Source organism: Giraffa tippelskirchi, chromosome 10 (genome assembly GCF_054371585.1).
Source record: "Giraffa tippelskirchi isolate mGirTip1 chromosome 10, T2T-mGirTip1v1.2.pri, whole genome shotgun sequence".
Classification (NCBI taxonomy): Eukaryota; Metazoa; Chordata; class Mammalia; order Artiodactyla; family Giraffidae; genus Giraffa; species Giraffa tippelskirchi.
In genome coordinates this window covers 57174060-57196580 of record NC_137284.1, presented here as the reverse complement: position 1 = coordinate 57196580, position 22521 = coordinate 57174060, and the positions used below count along the sequence as shown (strand labels likewise).

The 22521-nt window shown below is 35.8% G+C and overlaps 1 protein-coding gene across 8 annotated transcripts in view; it reads left to right on the top strand.

Annotated features, from left to right (window-relative positions):
- LRRD1 (leucine rich repeats and death domain containing 1) overlaps positions 1–20960 on the top strand; it is a 30934-nt gene extending 9974 nt beyond the window's left edge. For 2 of the 8 annotated variants that reach the window (XM_081531363.1, XM_081531364.1), the window contains exons 2-7: positions 5590–5882; positions 7452–7606; positions 10829–11027; positions 17577–17738; positions 19847–19964; positions 20616–20960. In XM_081531363.1, the coding sequence (XP_081387489.1) occupies positions 5669–5882; positions 7452–7606; positions 10829–11027; positions 17577–17738; positions 19847–19964; positions 20616–20802 (1035 nt within the window). In that variant the 5' untranslated portion in view covers positions 5590–5668 and the 3' untranslated portion in view covers positions 20803–20960. Of the gene's footprint in view, positions 1–5589; positions 7607–10828; positions 11028–17576; positions 17739–19846; positions 19965–20615 lie in introns of all 8 variants that reach the window. The other 6 variants (XM_081531365.1, XM_081531367.1, XM_081531361.1 and 3 more) reach the window with 3 other exon arrangements.
- The last annotated feature ends 1561 nt before the right edge of the window (positions 20961–22521 follow it).

The following is a 22521-nucleotide window of genomic DNA, read 5'->3' as shown; positions in this document are numbered from 1 at the left end:
GCCATAGGGTGGTGTCATCTGCATATCAGAGGTTATTGATTTTTCTCCTGGCAATCTTGATTCCAGCTTGTGCTTCCTCCAGCCCAGTGTTTCTCATGATGTACTCTGCATAGAAGGTAAATAAGCAGGGTGACAATATACAGCCTTGATGTACTCCTTTTCCTATTTGGAACCAGTCTGTTGTTCCATGTCCCATTCTAACTGTTGCTTCCTGACCTGCATACAGGTTTCTCAAGAGGCAGATCAGGTGGTCTCGTATTCCCATCTCTTGAAGAATTTTCCACAGTTTATTGTGATCCACACAGTCAAAGGCTTTGGCATAGTCAGTAGCAGGAATAGATATTTTTCTGGAACTCTCTTGCTTTTTCGATGATCCAGCAGATGTTGGCAATTTGATCTCTGGTTCCTCTGCCTTTTCTAAAACCAGCTTGAACATCTGGAAGTTCACGGTTCACATATCGCTGAAGCCTGTCTTGGGGAATTTTGAGCATTACTTTACTAGCATGTGAGATGAGTGCAACTGTGCGGTAGTTTGAGCATTCTTTGGCATTGCGTTTCTTTGGGATTGGAATGAAAACTGACCTTTTCCAGTCCTGTGGCCAATGCTGCGTTTTCCAAATTTGCTGACATATTGAGGGCAGCAGTTTCACAGCATCATCTTTTAGGATTTGAAATAGCTCAACTGGAATTACATCCCCTCCACTAGCTTTGTTCATAATGATGCTACCTAAGGCCCACTTGACTTCACATTCCAGGATGTCTGGCTCTAGGTGAGTATGAGTGATCACACCATCATGATTATCTGGGTTGTGAAGATCTTTTTTGTACAGTTCCTCTGTGTATTCTTGCCACCTCTTCTTAATATCTTCTGCTTCTGTTAGGTCCATACCATTTCTGTCCTTTATTGAGCCCATCTTTGCATGAAATGTTCCCTTGGTATCTCTAATTTTCTTGAAGAGATCTCTAGTTTGTCCCGTTCTATTGTTTTCCTCTATTTGTTTGCACTGATCACTGAGGAAGAATTTCTTATCTCTCCTTGCTATTCTTTAGAACTCTGCATTCAAATGGGTATATGTTTCATTTTCTCCTTTGTTTTTTGCTTCTTTTCCCGGCTATTTGTAAGGCCTCCTTAGACAGCCATTTTGCTTTTTTGCATTTCTTTTTTGGGGATGGTCTTGATCTCTGTCTCCTGTATAATGTCACAAACCTCTGTCCATAGTTCATCAGGCACTCTGTCTATCAGATCTAGTCCCTTAAATCTATTTCCCACTTCCACTGTATAATCGTAAGGGATTTGATTTAGGTCATACCTGAGTGGTCTAGTGGTTTTCTCTACTTTCTTCAATTTAAGTCTGAATTTGGCAATAAGCAGTTCATGATCTGAGCCACAGTCCACTCCCGGTCTTGTTTTTGCTGACTGTATAGAGTTTCTCCATCTCTGGCTGCAAAGACTATAATCAATCTGATTTCAGTGTTGGCCATCTGGTGATGTCCATGTGTAGAGTCTTCTCTTGTGTTGTTGGAAGAGGGTGTTTGCCATGACCAGAATGTTCTCTTGGCAGAACTCTATTAGCCTTTGCCCTGCTTCATTCTGTACTCCAAGGCCAAATTTCCCTGTTCCTCTAGGTGTTTCTTGACTTCCTACTTTTGCATTCCAGTCCCCTATAAAGAAAAGGACATCTTTTTTGGGTGTTAGTTCCAGAAGGTGTTGTAGGTCTTCATAGAACCATTCAACTTCAGCTTCTTCAGTGTTACTGGTCGGGGCATAGACTTGGATCACCATTATATTGAATGGTTTACCAAGAAGAAAAGAGAGGGAACCCAAATTCAACAAAATAAGAAATTAGGAGAAGTAACAACTGATACCACAGCAATACAAATAATAATAATAATATTAAGAATAGTTATATGCTAGGAAACCTAGAAGAAATGGGCCCATTTCTAGAAACATAGCTTGCCAAAGCTGGGTCAAAAAGAAACAGATAATTTGAACAGACCTATCACTAGAAGTAAAACATAATCCATAATAAAATTCTGTGCAAAAAAAGTCTAGGACTGAACAGCTTCACTTAAGAATTTTACCAAACATACAAAGATCTTACACTGATCCTTCACAAATTATTCCAAAAAACTGAAAAGGAGGGAAATTCATTCCATGAAGTCACTATTACCCTATACCAAAACCAGACAAAGACACAACAAAAAAAGTTACAGGTCCATATATTTGATGACTATAGGTGCAAAAATTATCAACAAGTATTAGGAAACTGAATCCAACAATACATAAGAAGGATCATACACCATGATCAAGTTAGATTCATTCCAGGGTCACAAAGTGAAAGTGAAGTCACTTAGTCGTGTCCGACTCTTTGCGACCCCATGGACAGCAGCCCACCAGGCTCCTCTGCCCATGGGATTTTCTAGGCAAGAGTACTGGAGTGGGTTGCCATTTCCTTCTCCAAGGGATCTTCCCGACACAAGGTCACAAGGATAGTTGAACATATGTAAATCAGTCAGTTGATACACCACATCAACAGAAGAAAAGACAAAAACCACATGATCATCTCAATAGATGCAGAAAAAGCATTTGACAAAATTCAATATCCATTCATGATAACAACTCTTATCAAAGTGGGTAGAGAGGAACATATCTCAAATAATAAAAGCCATTTGTGAAAAACTCACAGTCAACATAATATTCAATAGTGAAAAGCTGAAAGCCTTTCTACTAAATTCAGAAACTAGGCAGGATACCCCACTCTCACCACTTCTATTCATTATAGTATTAGAAGTCCCAGCCACAGCAATCAGGCTTGAAAAAGAAATAAAAGGCATACAAATTGGAAATGAAGAGGCAAAACTGTCACTATTTCCAGGTGTCATGATAATCTATATAGAGAACCCTAAATTCTCCATACTAAAATTATTAGAACTAATCTGTGAATTCAGCAAGGTAGCAGAATATAAGATTAATATATATAAATCTGTTGCATTTCTTTACACTAACAGTGAAATGCCAGAAAGAGAAAGCTAAAAAAAATCCTGTTTAAAAATAACTTAAGAAATACCTAGGAATAAACTTAGCCAAGAACAGAAAAGATTTATACAATGAAAACTACAAAACATTGATAAGGAAATTGAAGGTGAGTCAAAGAAATCAAGAGATACCCTATGGTCTTGGATTGGAAGAATTAATACTGTTAAAATGGCCATACAATGCAAAGAACAGATTTAATGCAATCCCTATCAATATACGCATGACATTTTCCACAAAATATAATAAATAATCCTAAATTTTATATGGAGCCACAAAAGACCTAGAATTGCCAAAGCAATCCTGAGGAAAAAGAACAAAGTTGGAGGTATAACCCTTCAAGACTTTAGACTATACTACAAATATACAGTAATCAAAACAGCACAGTACTGACACAAAAACAGACATATGGATCAATGGAACAGAATAAAGAGCCCAGGAACAAACTCACACACCTATAGTCCATTAATCTACTACAAAGGAGATAAGAATATACAAAGAAGAAAAGACTTTTAACAAGTGATGTTGGAAAAACTGGACAACTACAAGTAAATCAATAAAATTAGGACACGCTCTCACACCACATACAAAACTAAACTCACAATGGTTTAAGGAACTAAATATAAGACATGATTCCATAAAATTCCTAGAACTAAATATGGGCAAGACATCCTGACATAAATCATAGTAATATTTTCTTAGATCAGTCTCCCAAGGCAAAAGAAATAAAAGCAAAAATAAACAAACAGGACCTAATCAAACTTAGAGCTTTTGCAAAGCATAGGAAACCACCAACAAAATGAAAAGGCAACATACAGAATGGGAGAGAATATTTTTGAATAATGCAACAAAGGATTAATATCCAAAATATACAAACAGCTCATATAACTCAACATTGAAGAAAACAACCAAACCAAAAAAAAAAAAAAAAAACAGAAAGCCTAAATAGACATTTATTCAGAGAAGACATACAGATGCATAAAAAATGCTCAACATCTCTAATTATTAGAGAAATGCAAGTCCGAACCACAATGAGGTAGCACTTCATATTAGTCAGAATGGACATCGTCTACAAATAATAAATGCTGGAGGGGATGTGGAGAAAAGGAAACCCTCTACACGGTTGATGGGAAGTTAAATTGGTGCAGCCACTATGAAAAACAGTATGGAGGTGTCTTAAAAAAAATAGCTACCACATAATCCAGCAATTCTACTCCTGGGTATATATCTGGAAAAGATGAAAAATCTAATTAAAAAGATACACACACTCCAGTGTTCATGGAAGTACTATTTACAGTAGCCAAGACATGGAACTCATCAACAGATGACTCCCTTGAGAAGATGCGGTGTGTGTGTATGTGTGATGGAATAATACTTAGCCATAAAAAAAGAATGAAATATCACCTTTGCAGCAACATGATGGACCAAGAGAATAGCAAGTCAGATAAAGACAAGTATTATATGGTATCACTTATATGTGGAATCTAAAAAAAATACAAATGAATATATATACAAAACAGAAATAGACTCACAGGCATCAAAAAACAAACTTATGGTTACCAAACGGGAAAGGTGGTAGAGGGAGATAAATTAGAGGAGTATGGGACTAACAGATACAAAGTACTGTACATAAAATAGATAAGCAACATGGATTTACTGCATCACACGGGGAACTATATTCAATATCTTGTAATAACCTATAGTGGAAAATAATCTGCAAAAATATTACTGAATCACTTTGCTGTACACCTGAAACTATCACAATACTATAGAGCAACCATATTTCAATTAATAATAATAATAATAATTTGTTAATATAGGGAGTTGTATAGACAAGTATCGGAGTACTGAAAAGGTAAAGGTGAGACTGCAGCAACAGAGACAATAAATATAAAAAGTAGCTACCACCCCTAGGGATGCAGATTGGGTTGTTAAAACCCATAAACTTGAAAGAGGGACCTACAGAGGTCGAATTCAAACCTCTTGAGGAGGTTGCTCCCTAGCTGCGCTGGTTCCTCAAGAGTTACACGAAAGACTTAAAGTCAGGCATTAGTCCTTGAAAAGGCTGTTTTACCTCTAGTTTACTTTTATTGAAAACATCCCTCCTTCCTTAAGACATTTTACTTTCACCTATTGGAGAATTGTCATACGCATTGAATTTGTTGGGGCAAGATCTTCAATACCATATGTAAATCTACCATATGTAAACATACCCACAATGAGAATGATACTCTCTACATGTGGCATGAGGGAGTCACTGGCTACACCCTGTTTTCCAAAAACTTGAGTTCTTTCATTCCCTTATGTGTCCTTTCTCATTTTCTTTGATATTTTTATTCCTTTCTATAATCTTAATGTGATTTTAAGAGTATCATGTGATAAATGCATCCAATCAATAAACTGTCTTTAGCCAGTAATTATATATGTTAATTAGTTATAAATGTTTTTTAATGATTATGAGATTATTCATTACAGAATAAAAATTATTGTATTAAAATTCTTTTGTAACTTTAACATCTTTATTATATCTCTTAACATCAACATTTGTTTTGTAGGTTCGGAGGAAAAAATTAAACATGAAAATTATAACTGAGTTACAATATTGTATTGGTATAAAATATACCCACAAATAAGATGTCTGAAAAGAAGCGTACTTCAGAAGAGCTAGAGGATATCATTAGTCGGTTTAGAAAAGAATCTAGATCACGGTCAGTGGAGGAATCTGGACTTACTAAAGAAACATCAAACTTGTTAAAGGAAGATTCTGATGAGACATCTTCCAGCCAAATTTATGAAACGCATCACACATTAGCTACACGTGATGATACATCAACATCCTCCTCTGGAAGTAAGTCTAAGAAAAATGAAGAACAAAGGAAAACTCTCCAATTTTCTGAAACAATTACTACATATGACAGCCTGCAGTCAAAAACTGGAATTTCAGAAAGTTCATCATTATCAGTAACTGAGATGGGGGCTGAATATCAGGCTTTTGTTGACTCCCTATCTCATGAAGCATTAGGAAAAATTAGTCCACAACTCTCTGAAGAAAATCAGGAAGGATCTGGCTTACCATCAGATAACTTTACAATTAACCTCAAAGCCAAGGGTTTACGAGAATTCCCTAAGGACATTTTAAAAGTCAAATATGTAAAATATCTGTATTTAGATGAGAATGAAATCAAAAGTTTTAAAGGCGCAGACTCAAGGGATATGCTAGGACTTGAAATTCTATCCATACAAAAAAATGTGCTATCAACACTTCCATCTGAAATTCAGTTGCTTCATAATTTAAAACTATTAAATGTCAGTCACAACCAAATATCACATATACCTAAAGAAATATCACAGCTTGGGAATATCAGAGAGCTATTTTTAAATAACAATTGCATTGAGGATTTTCCTTCTGGCTTAGAAAGTCTTAAAAACTTGGAAATTTTAAATTTGGCTAAAAATAAGTTAAGACATATACCAGATGCCCTGTCTAGTTTGAAAAACTTGAGGGCTCTTAATCTGGAATATAATCAGTTAACAATATTTCCTAAAGCTTTGTGCTTCCTTCCCAAGTTAATTTCACTAAATCTTACTGGAAACCTGATAAACAGTTTGCCAAAAGAAATTAAGGAGCTTAAAAATTTAGAAAAACTTTTACTGGATCACAATAAACTTACCTTTTTGGCTGTGGAAATTTTTTTATTGCTCAAAATGAAAGAACTCCAACTGACAGACAATAAATTGGAAGTTATTTCAAACAAAATTGAGAATTTTAAGGAACTTAGGATTCTAATACTTGATAAAAATTTATTGAAAGACATGCCAGAGAACATTTCCCACTGTGCAGTGTTGGAATGCCTTAGTCTTAGTGATAATAAATTAACAGAACTTCCTAAGAACATCCATAAGCTTAAAAATTTAAGAAAACTCCATATAAACAGAAATTATCTAGTGAAAATACCTGAATATATTTCACATCTTAATAATATGTTCAGCCTAGAATTTTCAGGAAATTGTATCACAGATTTTCCCATTGAAATAAAAAACTGCAAAAACATAGCTAAAGTTGAATTGAGTTATAATAAAATAATGTATTTTCCACTAGGTTTGTGTGCTTTAGATTCTCTTTATTATTTGAGTTTCAATGGAAATTATATTTCAGAAATACCTGTAGACATATCTTTCAATAAACAACTGCTTCATTTAGAATTTAATGAAAACAAACTCCTTATATTTTCTGAGCACTTATGTTCTCTTATTAATCTTGAATATCTGGATCTTGGTAAAAACAAAATAAGGAAAATTCCGCCATCTATTTCCAACATGGTATCACTCCATGTTCTTATTTTATGCTATAATAAGTTGGAAACTTTCCCCATAGAAGTGTGTACTTTAAACAATTTGCGAGTACTTGATCTTTCAGAAAACCAAATACAGACTATACCTTCAGAGATCTGTAACTTAAAAGGAATCCAGAAATTAAACATCTCAAGCAATCAATTTATATATTTTCCTATTGAACTTTGCCACCTTCAATCACTGGAAGAGTTGAATATAAGCCAGATAAATGGGAAAAAGGTAAGAGACAGATAGCTTGGGCTTTGTGGGGAAGGGGGAGCTGAAGGGATCAGAATCTAAGCTGCAGTGTGTGTGTGTTTAATTTAGCTGAAATATTTTATTTTTTAACCTCAAACATGGCTTACAAATAAACTTTTCAACACAAGAGTTTAACAGGAAAACATTTCACTAAAATGAAATAGCGAGTAATTAAAGGTGACAGATTTATAGATTTATTTTCACTTAACTTATGGATGTAACATAAACACAGTATTGAAAATTTGGAAAACTGACAAAAAAGAAGTAAAAATAAATTCCACAAGCATAACATCAGAATATAACTACTAGACATATGTTGATACAACTTACTTTTACTCTTGCTTTTTCTTATTTATATGATTTTATAAGCAATTGTAGAAATACTGTATACTCAATTTTAAAGTCTTCTATTTTCACTTAACATATGAGAATTTACCCATAACATAATCTTCCCAATAATTATTATAACCAATGCATGATATGTGTAACTAATCCTCTGTTGTTAAGCATTCTGTGATGTTTTAATTTTTCATCATCATAAATATGATGAACTTCTTCATAAATGTAGCTTTTTCATGTTTTACTATTTCCCTATGGAATTTCCCCTAAAGAACTGCCAGATCAATGGATATAACCCACATTTCCCAAAGTTATTTGACTTTTTAAACCTATCTGCTATATATACATTTTCCAGAAAGACTGCTCCAGAAAATACTTGCTTAAGTAGATGGAATGAATAATAATACATGTTATATTTTAAAAGTTTCTCTTATACTAAAAGACACATTTTAGTTCTGTACTATAATCATCAACTAATTCCTTGGCTGATTTATAATGCTCTCACTTTCTCTTCCTATATCTTACTATGGAAATCTACAAAGCTGTGTCTTTAATTTTCTCTTTTCTATTAACTGCTTCCTAGACCTCAGCATGCACATAACTCTCAGATCCACATATCTGGAGTTTATCTTTCACCAGTGTGCTAGTACCACAGATTCCCTGGATATTCTCTGTTCTCCTATTCTTCTATTGTCTCAAACTCAATATAACTCCAAAATCAAACCCACCTTTCTTTCTAATGCAACTCCCTTCAAAATTTCCCTATTTCTGTTTGTGATGTCACTTTCTTCAGACATGCCAATCTAGAAATCATGGAACCATCACCAGTCATACTGAATCTTACACCAAAGCAATTTCATTTTTCCTCTCAAAAAGCTGTTGGATCCTCTCTCTGATTTTCCAGTGTCACTGGTTCCATCCTGGCAATGCTCATTGCTCAGTTCATGCCTAGACTACTCTGGGAAACTTCTGCTATTCTCTTTGATTCTGTCTCCTTCCTTTTCTCAGGACTCATCAAAACTATCAGCCTTCATTTCACAGGGCCATTCTTAGGAATCTAGATTCCTTGGATGGGTGGATGGTTGCCAAAGACACCATTCCACATCATTAAAACATCAGTTTGAAGGTCACCAAATGAGAAAAATGATATATCAAAACTCCTCTCAAAAGGAATATCCTCTATCATTGGAAAGATCACTTTGATAACCCTCTTGGGGTGAAGGTAATATACTCAAAAGATTAATCTATATAACAGCATATATTCACTGAGCAGTCATCTGAAGAACAGGAATCAGGTTAATTACAGGGCTTTTATTTTGCTGAGTGAAGGATGCCCAACAGGAATTTTCCTTTCAGAGTAGCTCTCTCATCACACAGTTCTGAGGCACTTCCTCTAAGAAATGCTGAGCAAGTTGTTCAGGAATATTTGTTTGAAGGAATGTCAAATTGTAGACCTAGCTATTTGTGTTGATCAGATTCCTCCCAATAGGCACAAATTTCAAGTCTTGCCAGAGGCTGTTTCTATAGTCCTTCTCTAAATATCTCTCCTTCTGCTTCCTATCACCTCTTTACTTGTCAGCTTTTCACTGGTCATTTTTATGCATGATATTTGTCTTGCCTGAGTGTCCTGTAACTTCTATACAATCCTATTCATTCTCAAAAAGCCATTTGAGTCCCACCTGCTACATGAAGCTTCATTTTGTTCTCTCATTTATGCTGATATACATTCCCTAAACTTCTCTCTCTATATATTGTTGTAAACATTATTTTGGCACTGAATTACTTATTGATTAGTGCTGATTTCTGATTGTTTCATATGTGTATATTTTGGGCTTCCCAGGTGGCACTCCTGCCAATGCAGGAGAAGAGATATGGGTTTGGTTCCTGGGTCAGGAAGATCCCCTGGAGAAGGGCACGGCAACTCAGTATTCTTGCCTGGAGAATCCCATGGACAGAGGAGCCTATCAGGCTACAGTCCACAGGGTTGCAAAGAGTTGGACACAACTGAAGTGACGGAGATTGCACGCATGCATTTTGTTCCCAAACTGAATTTTAATCTCCCTGAAGTTAGGATCATCTATTACGCTTCCTTTATACATGGAAGAACACTGAGCTCAATATGCAGTATTTACCCTGTTGTCTGATTATTTTTGAGGGGCCCATATATTCAAAACACTTTTTTTCACTCACAGGGCTTCCTCTATTTCAGAGGCCACTTGTGATGACCTTATTTTTTCTGAAGATGCATATTTCTTCTTTGCCTTAGCAGAGTATCTTAATTCCTGTTACTTTGCAATACTTTTTGTACTAGGAATTTTCATTTGAAGCTGCATTGCCAAACTGTGTGTGTCAATTACAAAGGAATTTCCTGAGCATTTAATCAAAATGTATCATGATTGGGAATATGTATACAACAACTATAAAACATATATTATGTTATTAAAAATCTAAGGAGAATACACAAGGGGTTAATAAAAAGCTATGTTGATGAGAGTAGGAGTAAAGAGATCAAATATGGAAGAGAATAGTTTAGAAAGACTTCAGGGAGAAGAAATCAAAGCAGGGTAAGCTTTAGGGACAGAGGGGATAATGTGGCACTGGACATCAAGTGTTGGGAGAGTGAAAAAAGTAGTAAGTAAGCCACAGGGTTGAATAGGTATCATTGGTCAGACTGGGGAGATATTTGAATGTTACACAATTTGTTGTGGGTTTTATTAAGGAAGGGAATCACAAAGACTTTGTGACATAGTGAAAATATCTCCTTTTTTGGAACAACAAAAAAATCTCTCCTTCTCTTTTATTTTAGAAAAAGTTTTCATCATAGAAATATTTATTAAAAATATAATTGTTTATCCTCTGTTACAGCTAACAAGACTTCCGGAAGAGCTGTCTAATATGACTAAACTTAAAGGACTTGATATCTCAAATAATGCAATCAGAGAGATGCCAACAAATATAGGGGAACTGAAAAGTCTGGTTAGTCTAAATGCAGACAACAATCAAATAAGATATCTGCCACCATCTTTTCTTTCTTTAAATGCTCTCCAGCAGCTAAACTTGAGTGGTGAGTGTCAAGTATAATCAATAAGCATTATCAATAAGTTGAGTTCTAGTTTCTAGGTTGCAAATTTTGGTGACAAAACAGAATGGCAAACAATCAACACCATGTATTAAGTGCCCATTGGAAGGAAATGGCTACTGCACATACAAAAAATGAGAGCAAAGCCTAAAGTCCAGTTCCTTCCCTGAAAGAGGTTATGATCTAGCTGGGGAACCTGAACATATTTTCATTTCTTTTCTGTCTTTTCTGTCTATACCTAATCATTCAGTATTTCTTCCCTTTGTGAACCTGACCTCACCCTCCCTCTCCACACACAACCTTAGGTCAGCATTTTCTCTATTTTCCTTTCCTGCTGGCTACCCTGAGCCTACTCCTACACCCTATAGTAATCTAATATCTTAAAGTCTTTTACAAAGTAAATCACTTCAATTACAACAACAAAAGTAAGTCATTCTAAAAATATCAGAATTCTGAAAGCTAGACTAGCATTTTTCTTAGTTTTTATTATAAAGTATTTCAAGCTTACAGAAAAAACCACCTATGTTGTTACTCTCAGCTATAAGGAACCAGTTACTTGAGATTTTTTTTCATTCTTTTCTTTTAATTGACTTAATTATTTATTGAAAGATAATTGCTTTACAGAACGTTGTTTTCTGTCAAACCTCAACATGAATCAGCCATAAGAGGGGATACATGTATACTTGAGATATTTTTGACTGTTAAGAAATAAAACAGAATCGAAACTTGTTTTGTACTTCTCCCCAGACTAGAAGTAGGGGCAAGTGGCTCACTGGTAAAGAATCCACTGTCAATGCAGGAGACGCAGGTTCAATCCCTGGGCAGGCAAGATCTCCTGGAGAAAAAAATGGCAATCCACTCCAGTATTCTTGCTTGGGAAATCCCATGGACAGAGGAGGCTGGTAGGCTACCATCCATGCGGTTGCAGAGTCAGACATGACTTAGCAACTAAACACAACAACCCAACTAGAAGTAACCGCTGTACTAAAATTGGTGTATATCTTTTTTCTACCCATTTTTTCCATCCTTGATAATCATACCACATACTCTAAAAAAGTATATTTTGCAAGTGTTAGGTACAGTGTTTATAAATATCATATAAGTACTGGTTGATAATCTTGTTAGAATATTCTGTCTTTATTGGTATACTGTCTTGTGTTAGTTGCTTTGGAGAGGCATTAAAATCTACAAGTAGGACTGTGGAATTTGTATGATTTTTGCTTTAATTATCAATTTTATTCATGTGTTTTGAAGGACTATTATTAGAAAAACACACAAATATAATTGTTTTTAATAACAAAATGGTATTGAATTTTGTCAAATGACTTTTCTGTATCATTGAGAGAATCATGAGCTTTTTTTGTTTTTTTCTCTTAATATCATGTTACACTGATTGATTTTCTCATATAGTACCATCCTTGCATTTCAAGATAAATCCCACCTCACAATGGTGCATAGTCCTTTTAATATTTTGCTAGATTTCATTTGCTCTTATTTTGTTGAGGATTTGTGCAAAAAGGATATTGATCTGTAGTTTTCATTTCCTGAAGTGTCTTTTTCTGGCTTTGGTATCAGGGTAATGGCAGCTTCATGAAATGAGTTATGAAGTGTTCTGTCCTCTTCAATTTTTTGGAAGAGTTTGAGGATTGGCATTAGATGTTCTTTAAATATTTGGTAGAATTCACCAGTGAAGCCACAAGGTGTAGGATTTTTCTTTGTTGGACGATATTTGATTACTTCTTCTGTCTTCTTTCTAGCCATAGATCTATTCATATTTTCCTTCTTTCTCCATGATTTATTCTTGGCAAGTTTTGTGTTTCTCTAGAAACATTTCCTCTAGATTATCCAGTTTGCTGGTATAATAATGGTAGTAGTACTCTATAATCTTTTACTTCTGTAGAATCAGTAGTAATGTTTCTACTTTCATTTCTGATTTTAGTAATTTGAATCTTTCTTTTTCCTTAGTCCACTGAACTAAAGGTTTATCAATTTTGTTGATCTTTTCAAAGAACCATCTTTTGGTTTTGTTGATTCTATTGATTCTCTATTTCATTTATATATGCTCTAAAAAATCCCAAGTGGCTTGGTGGTAAAGAATCTGCTTGCCAGTACAGGAGATGCAGGAGATGTAGGTTTGATCTCTGGGTCAGGAAGATCCCCTGGAGTAGGAAATAGTAACCTACTTCAGTATACTTGCCTGGAAAATTCCATGGACAGAGGAGCCTGGGGGGCTACAGTCCATGGGGTTGCAAAGAGTTGGACACAACTGATTGACTGAGCATGCCTGCAGTCTTTATTTCCTCCTCCTCCTGATAGTTTTGGGCTAATTTACTTATATTTTTCTAGTTAATTTATATATAAAGTAATTACATTGATATTCGTTTTTTTAATTTAATTTAATTTTATTATTTATTTGACTGCATGAGATCTCAGTTGTTGCATGTGGGATCTTTTCTTTTTAGTTTCAGCATGTGAACTCTTAGCTGTGGCCTGTGGGATCTAGTTCCCTGACCAGAGATTGAACCCAGACCCCCTGCATTGGGAGTGCAGAGTCTTAGCCACTGGACCACCAGAGGAATCCCTGATATTCGTTTTTAGTGCTGGTATTTTCAGCTATAGATTTAATCTTCAGCACTGCTTCTGCTGCATCTATAATTTTTGGTTATTGTGTTTTCATTTTATCGTTGCATTTTATAATTTCCTTTTTGATTCCACCTTTGACACAGTGGTAGCTTAAATTTGGCATGCTGCTTAAATTAGTAAATTTTCCAGTTTTCCTCCCATTATTTTTGGTAGTGTCATTCCCCTGTGGTCAGAAAAGATATACTGTATGGCTTTTTTTGAATCAATCTTAATGAGACTTGTGTTGAGCCTTAATATTATGGAGAATGTTCTATGTGTACTTGAGAAAAACGTGATTCTGCTGTTGGAATGTTATATGTATATCTATTGGGTTTAATTGCTTTATAGTGCTGTTCAAGTCCCCTAAATGACTTTTTGTCTAAATGTTGTATCCATTACTGGAAGTGAGGAATTAAAGCTTCCATTTTTTATTGTAAAAACACCAGATTTTCCCTTCAATCCTGTCAATATTTGCCCAGTATGTTTTGGGGCTCTGTTGTTTGGTATGTACATACTTCTAATTGTTATATCTTCTTGATGTAATGATCCTCTTATCAATATATACTGTCCTTTGTCTATTATAACAGTTATTGACTTAAAGTCTTTGTTATCTGATATTACTAAAACCACCCCAGCTCTTTGGTTAGTATTTGTATGGATATCTTCTTCTGTCCTTTAATACCCAGAGCCATAAAATAAAATACTACTTTCCCAGTCTTTGCAGTTTAGCTCTAAGCTGGGGTACTTTAACACTGAGCCAGGCCACCTACGACTCTGTCTTAGTCTTTTCCTGATTGTGTGAAGCTCAGAAATCCATCTCAGGTGCAAGCCTAGGATTCTGTCAGTTTTCTTCTGGGCATGTATCCAGTTCTGAATATGCTTGTTGCGTTCCATCTTCCCCAGAATATACTGTGGCCCTTCTGAGCCCTAATTCCCCCAAGAAACTTCCTCCTCAGCCTTCTTCCTGGGCTTTTGAATTTGTTTGCTGCTTTCTTTGTCTGCTGTTCTTTGCCCCCCTCCCTTGTGGGGGAGTGGGAGACGGACAGTGTATGTCTTTACACGGGACATCAACTGCCACCAACTGCTCAGCTCCAGTCTGAGCCAGGGGAGCAAAACAAAGGTCATTCTCTGTGCCAGTCCATGAGGAAATCAGCAGACAGGTCAAAATGCAAAACCACAGTATTAAAAGAACAAAGTCTATGTTGGCTTTCTGACACCAGCAAGCTGTACCAGGAATGCAGGCTGCCCCAGCCCCCTCTTTGACTGTTGCTGCCTGGGAAATGGAGAGTGGTAGCAAGATGAGTGAAAAAGTCACAGTGCTTTCTTACAAAAATTCTTCTGCCTTTTTCTTCCTTGAGCAGTATCCTACTAACTGTAAAATTCTGGAGTAAATGCCAGAATTCTGAAAAAGCTGATTCTATCATTGCTTTCCAACTTTTGGTTGATTCAAGTGGAGGACCTGATTTTTTGAGAGGATTATTCTGAACTTTCTGTGACATTCATTCTAGGTGTGGTTTTCATGTTTATTTGTACTGCTTGGATTTTGCTGTTTCTGGTCTGGATATTTTACTAAATTGGGGATTTTTAATCTATTTCTTCAAAAAATTTTTCTGCTTCGTTTTCTCTCTTTTCTTTGTAAGATTCCAATTACCTTTACATATTATCTTACAAATCCCTAAAACTGTGTGTGTGTGTGTATACACACATAGCTTTTAAGCATCTCATATTGATCTGCCTTCAAGTTTACTAACTTGTCTATGATCTCTATTCTGTTACATCTGTCCAATTAATTTTTAATTTCAGATACTAAATTTTTCAGTTCTAGAACTGCCATTTTTCTTTTCATAGTTTATATTTCTCCTCCAAGATTTCCCATTTTTTCATTCATTTGAGACTATCTTTCTTTATATTCTTAAACTTCATTGTATTAGCTGCTTTAAAATTCTTTTATTGTTAACTACAACAATTGAGTCAGTTTTTTTCTCTTGGGAGTGAGCCACACACTTTCTTGTTTCTCTGTTTTGAATCCTGAAGTCTATCATCAATTCTGTCTCTCTCCAAAGAAAGTTAATATTTGTTCTGGTTGCTATTGTTGCTTCATCAGGCACTTAAGTTGCTGGACTAAAAATGCAAACTCCTCCTGCAGTTGGCAGCTCCTTAGATCTCAGTTTAGTACTTTTAGCTGGTAGCTGTTATATCAGTTATCTATTGCTGTGTGACAAATTTCCACAAAATTTAGCTTCTCAAATTAATAAAATATTTATTTCACACAGTTTCTGAGGGTCAGGAACCCAGAAGGTGTTTAGTTGACTTGCTCTGTCTAAGAATCTTGTATGAGATGGCAGCCAACCTGTTGGTTGGTGCTACAGACAGGCTTGATTAAGGCTAGCAGATTTGCTTCAAAACTTATGTGGCTACTGGCAGCAGAATTGAGTTCCCTGCCATGTCAGCCCCTTTATGACATGGAAACTAGTTTTCCCAGAGCTAGTAATATGAGGGAGAGAGACTATACATAAGTCAGAAGCAGCACATACTCCAAGAAACAATGAGCAACCTAGTACCCAGATCTTTGTTTCTAAAACATTTCTTCACTAAAAGGAACCAGGTTCCTTTATTCTTGGCTAAAATAACATAACCATACGGCAAACTTTAGGCCAGTTCCTCTTGAAATGATTACAAATTCTTTGTCAGTTATCACAGTTTTACTTTTTACGTCAAGTTTATATTATCAATAGATTAAGGCGGTTTTAAAAAAAATTACATGTAGGGAAGTGGAGCTTACTCTCCACTCTTTGAGGATGGACTAGACTTAATAATCCAGTTCTAAAGAACAAAGTATGGAAAGGAGAAAATCAAAATATTACATTGCAGAAACCTGGCAGTCACTATTTTAGCCAAGGGATCAAGGTTAACATGCCAGTGATGTCTTGTGGATGTCAGGTATCCCTGAGGTGAAGAGAGCCCTCAATCTCTGTGGTATTCTTTCCAAAAACCTATAACCCCAGTCTATTTATGAAAACATGTATCAGATAAACTCATATTAAGAAATATTCTTCAAAATCCTAACCAGTTCTTCAGAAAACCATTCAGATCTTGAGAAACAAGGGCAGGCTGAGGAATTCTCACTGACTGTAGGACATACCTGTATACAGTGTGCTATCCTGGAATAGATACTGGAACAGAAAAAGGACATTGATGGAAATATAATGAAATTCAAAAGCATCCAAAGCTTATTTAATAGTACTGTGTCAATGTTAGCTTCTTGGATTTAAAAATGTAAATAGGGGACTTCCCTGGTAGTCCAGTGGTTAATACTCTGTGCTTCTACTGTAGAGGGCACAGGTTCAATTCCTGGTTGAAGATCCTGCACACTGCATGATGTGCCAAAAAAAACCCATAATAATGTGAGATGATAACATCAGGGAAAACTAAAACTAGATGAAAAGTATTCAGGAACTCCATACAATTTCTGCAACTTTTCTGTAAATCTGAAATTCCTGGAAACAAAAAGTTTATTTTAAAAAATTACCGAAAAAAAGTACTATCACACTTACTCTGTAAAGTCCATTACCATATTGCAAGAGGAAAGCCTCCTATCTTATTTTGTCATTCTCGATGAGAAAAAAGAATGCTTGCTCTGTTTCTATACATCCTCCTTTTCACTCCTAGCATGTGGACAACAGTAAGAACTTAAGATTTGCCAGCACCGGGAGGCTCCTCCGTCACTGTGTCAGTGAGACACAATAGACGCCCTTCCATTGTTGTTGTTCAGTTGCCAAGTTGTGTCCAACTCTTCGTGACCCCATGGGCTGCAGCATGCCAGACCTCCCTGTCCTTTACATGGTTGTTATTTGTCTCCATAGTTTTCCTTTACAAAAGGATATAATTCAATTATAATTTTTTTTCTGCTAGGAAATAATCTTTCAGTTCTGCCTAGTGGTATCTACAACCTTTTTTCACTGAAGGAGATAAATTTTGATGATAACCCTTTGCTGAGACCACCAATGGAAATCTGTAAAGGAAAACAATTGTATACTATTGCACGCTATCTACAGAGGGCAGATGAAAGAGATGGTAGGTGATGAGTGAGTGACTAGCTAGCTTACAAGTCATTTTCTGGTATGTGTATATTAACAAATAATTTGCTTTAATCAGAGGTTTTCGATCTAGCAAAGACATTAAAGTATTTATCATCTTCCCTTTTCTGAAGGCTAGGAGTTTATTTTGATAATTCAGATTATTTAATCTAGGTCTTTACAATTTGAACCATTGAAAAACAGGTATATTTAAGTCACAGATGAGTTGCTTCCCATCTATTAGCCTTGATGCACTTCAAGAGGTTGCGGCCATCATGATTGTGGCCAGACTCAGAGCATCTACATGTTGAATTTTTTATCAGTTCTGGACTATATCACCATATACAGTTGTTCCAAAAGTCGTATTTGGCCTTGAAGGAAGTTCACAGATCAGGTTTACACTGATGCCTGTCAATTCTTGGCCCAATACGATCACCTGTCTGCAATCCTTAGGCAATATTCGTTCCCACTGTTCTTAAGTACTCCTCTGATTACTTCAGAGAGCGGGTCCATTTTCTTTAAATGCCCTTTCACCAGATGGAGACTGATTTCTCCAAGCCTTTGGATGGAAGTTTCACTGTCTCATTCTTTCCCTGGGTTTGGGTTCCCAATATCTAAGCTTTTTCCTGGGACTCCGAGTTTGCCACTCACTGTCAATCCTCAGAATAGATCCAGATTTTTGTCCTCCAATTTAATGCAGTTTTTAAGTATCAAATCAATTTAATGATCCAGATTTGGGGAAAGAGAATGTATACAACTATCCCCTCAAATCATTCTATTATGTACCCTGTCTGTGTAATCAAGAGGCTTATACCAGCATAATCCTTTAATCTGTTGAGATGGTCACTAAAAATACACAGTCTTCTGTAAGCCACAATATGTATGGTTACCTTTCTGAAGATTTTGCGAGAAGAAGGCCTCACTGATGGAAGGAGCCTAAGCAATAAAAAGTCACAGTAGTTGTTTTCTCTAACTTGCTATGCAAGTTGGTTCTGCTATCATAAAAGGGGATATTTAATGATAAGTTTACTTTTGTAAAACAAAGCTTGAAGGCCTTTCTAAGGATCTATATTATTGCTAGGTTATAGTACTTTAGAGAAGGGCTGTAAAGTTACATGACTGAACTTCCTTGTTAATATTCTGTTACTCAAGTTCCTGAGGATAGAAGGTTCATGTGGTTCTAGCCTCTGTAGGGAAAGTTCAACGGGCAATGACAGTAAATCAAAGTCAGCAAAAATAAGAGAATTCAAGTCATTTATCTCCTTTCTTTATTCCCATGGGGCCTTCATACTGCAGGCTTGGCACCACAGAGACTGAAGAGGAAGTCATCATGGGAGATGTATTCTGCAGTTAACAAGGAACATGGGGTCTCTTCCTTAAAATTTCACTTAGGAGACTGGATTTTCAATTATATCATTAACATACAATCTGGCCTGAGTGATTAATAGTATGGATAAATATTTTAAAACAGAAAGCACTGAACATATTGGAAATTATTATAGAGGGGTGGCAGATCTCTAGTTTTTGAAAATTCTCAAATTACCTTGGTTAACACAAAGATGGATCTAGCTCATATTAGCTAATAGCTTTTTTAAAACTAAAAACACTCTACTTATATCTAAGCCAACATTCATTAAATAAATGATGTGAATATAAAACAAGCATATATATGTGTATGTACACTATATTTATAGTAGTTTTAAACTTGGTTTCTCAGGATAACACCCAAAGAAGCATATTAAAAAGCCAGAACTGAAGGAAGGAGTTAAATTCATTTCAAATCCTGAAAGAATTAAAGGGTTTAATGATCAGTTTGAAGTTGCTTATGATATTCTTTTAAATAGACATTTTATGTGAAATTGACATTTATGTTATTTATGTTTAGGGTTATTCAGAATTTAGAAGAAATGGACTAAGTGGTTCAAATTTCTATTTTGTTATCTTCTCAAATTTTAGTTAGTGTATCTGTACTTTATTTTTCAATTTTTTTTTGATATATACATTGTATAACAGCACAGAAGTAAAAACCTAGCTATAATATTAACTCAAAATAGAGTATGTTTTTCAAAACAGATGGCATAAATTTTCTTTTATGTTCCAATGTAGAGAAAATCCTAGCGAAGATCTTCAAGATAGTTGCCAAGAATATTACTGAAACAAATTTTCAATTTTTGTGTCAAAAATTAAACCTGACAATCTCAGAAAGTGATAAGTCTGCACTGAGGTATGTATAAATGACAAAATGTAATATAAGCTTATTCTCATGTTATGGTTTATATCATATTGATATTACATGCTTCTGAAACATTCATATTAACATGAACTCTAATTTGTTATAAAAGACTGATTTTAGTTTACTATATGTTTGAGATCCATATGGTTACAGTAGTTTAAGAACAAGTACTCTGAGGATAGACTGGTTGGTTCTAAATCCCAACTAGTTTTGTGACCCTGGATAGGTCCTCTAACTTTTGTATGCCTCAATTTTCCACTAGTAAAATAAGTAGATTTACCTAAGAGAGTTGTCATGAAATCAAATTATAAAGCATGTAATGCTGGAGCAGTAATGTACTGGTCTACAGTAAATAGGCCACAATCATATTGAGGTCTTGAGTAAATCTCTCTTAGAATCAAATGTTAACTGAATTGCCAATTTTGTACAAGGTAACAAGGGCTGGCATAGGACTGACATTCACTTACTATGTATGTGTCAAACTCTGTGCTAAATTTTTATATAGACTGTCTTCACCAGTTAATTTAATCCTCACTTCACTCTGGTAAACTAGGTCAAAAACCTAGATATACAATATTGATACAATTTAAAACCATGTTCCTAACTGATAATTAAAATAATTATTATTTAAAATTTTTCCAGCACTGTTTCACTAAGTGAGAGAGTCCATCAAGTACTTGATAAGTGGAAAACGGAAAATAACAACTTGTCAGTAACCACTGCTGCTTTAAGAGATCAGCTAACTCGGGCGCTAACTATGATAGGAGCATATGAAATTATGGACAAAATAACAGCTTTAAAACTTTTTTCATGTGCAATTAAATTCTGAACAGTGTATCTGGAATAAGAACTGAGAACTTAGGATGCACTTATATAATTGAAACTGGATAGAAGAGAAATGCATGTCATGTCTCTTTATGAATTCCTAACAGATGATAAATTTGGCTACCACTCTAGTGTCAACATAATAAAATATTACAGACACTATTTTGTGTATTAGTTCTGTTGTCTCTCTACCCTCCCTTCAGAGATACAGATAAAAAGACAGCTATTCTTCAGTTCAGTTAAGTTCAGTTGCTCAGTCGGGTCTGACTCTTTGCGATCCCATGGACTGCAGCACGCCAGGCTTCCCTGTTCCTCACCAACTTCCGGAGCTTACTCAAACTCATGTCCATCGAGTTGGTAATGCCATCCAACTATCTCATCCTCTTTCATCTCCTTCTTCTCCCACCTTCAATCTTTCCCAGCATCAGAATCTTTTCAAATGAGTCAGTTGTTCACATCAGGTGGCCAAAATCATGGAGTTTCAACTTAAGCATCAGTCCTTCCAATGAATATTCAGGACTGATTTCCTTTAGGATTGACTGGTTGGATCTCCTTGCAGTCCATGGGACTCTCAAGAGTCTTCTCGTCATCTCCAACACCATAGTTCAAAAACACCAATTCTTTGGCGCTCAGCTTTTTTAGAGAATATAAATCCTTAGGCACTTCTGTTACTATGGGAAAAGTTTAAAAATAGAGAAGGACTGGAGACAGGTGTTGTAGTTGGGAAGCAGCATTTCATGTTGCACTTCCAAAACAACAACAAAGACAATAAAATACATGGTGTTTAAATCCAAAATGCTGTATGTGTACTGTGTTTAAGTACTGTGTTTAATTCGGTCTCACATCACAAAGTGCCTGTATCTTTTAAATAGAAATTTATTTTATATAGTTAATAAAAACTGTACACTGTCTAGAGTATTCTCAATCACTTGGAGACTCAGGTCACACAAGCTTGTTATTGTCGTTCAGTCCCTAAGTGGTGTCCAACTCTTTTGTGACCGCATGGACTATAGCCTGCCAGGCTCCTCTGTCCATGGGACTTCCCAGGCAAGAATACTGGAGTGGGTTACCATTTCCTTCTCCAGGGGATCTTTCCAACCTTGGGATCAAACCCACGTCTCCTGCAATGCAGGAGGATTCTCAACCACTGAGTCACTCAGGTAGCCCCCCACGAGCTTAAGTCAGTGAAAAGTGAGGAATCCAGAAGTATTATTTGTTTTACCCATGGTTGGTGTGATGGTTAACATTCTCAACTGGCAGCAAAGTATTTCCATAGAACATTAAAATAGGAAGGATCTTGGAAAACTGTCTATTATTTTACAAATAAGAAAAGTAAGACCTAGAATAATTAAGTGACATAGGCAGGTTCTCTATCCTTCCTTTTCAAAGACACAAAGACCAGAAAATTTTCTTGGGAAAACTTTAGTCTGAAGTGAGAGAGAGAAGAAATTTGGATAACATCAGAACTTCACAACTTTCACTGTGCCTAGTTCTTATCTTTTGCCAGACTGCTACAACAGCCTTTCAAACAGATGTTTTATCATATTTGTTGTTGTTTAGTTGCTCAGTCTTGTCCAACTATTGTGTGACCCCAAGGACCTCCCCAGTGAGACCCCATGGAGCCTGCCAGGCTCCTCTTCCCAAGGGAGTGGGTAGTCATTCCCTTCTCCAGTGGATCTTCCCAACCCAGTTATCGAACCTGCGTCTCCTGCATTGGCAGGCA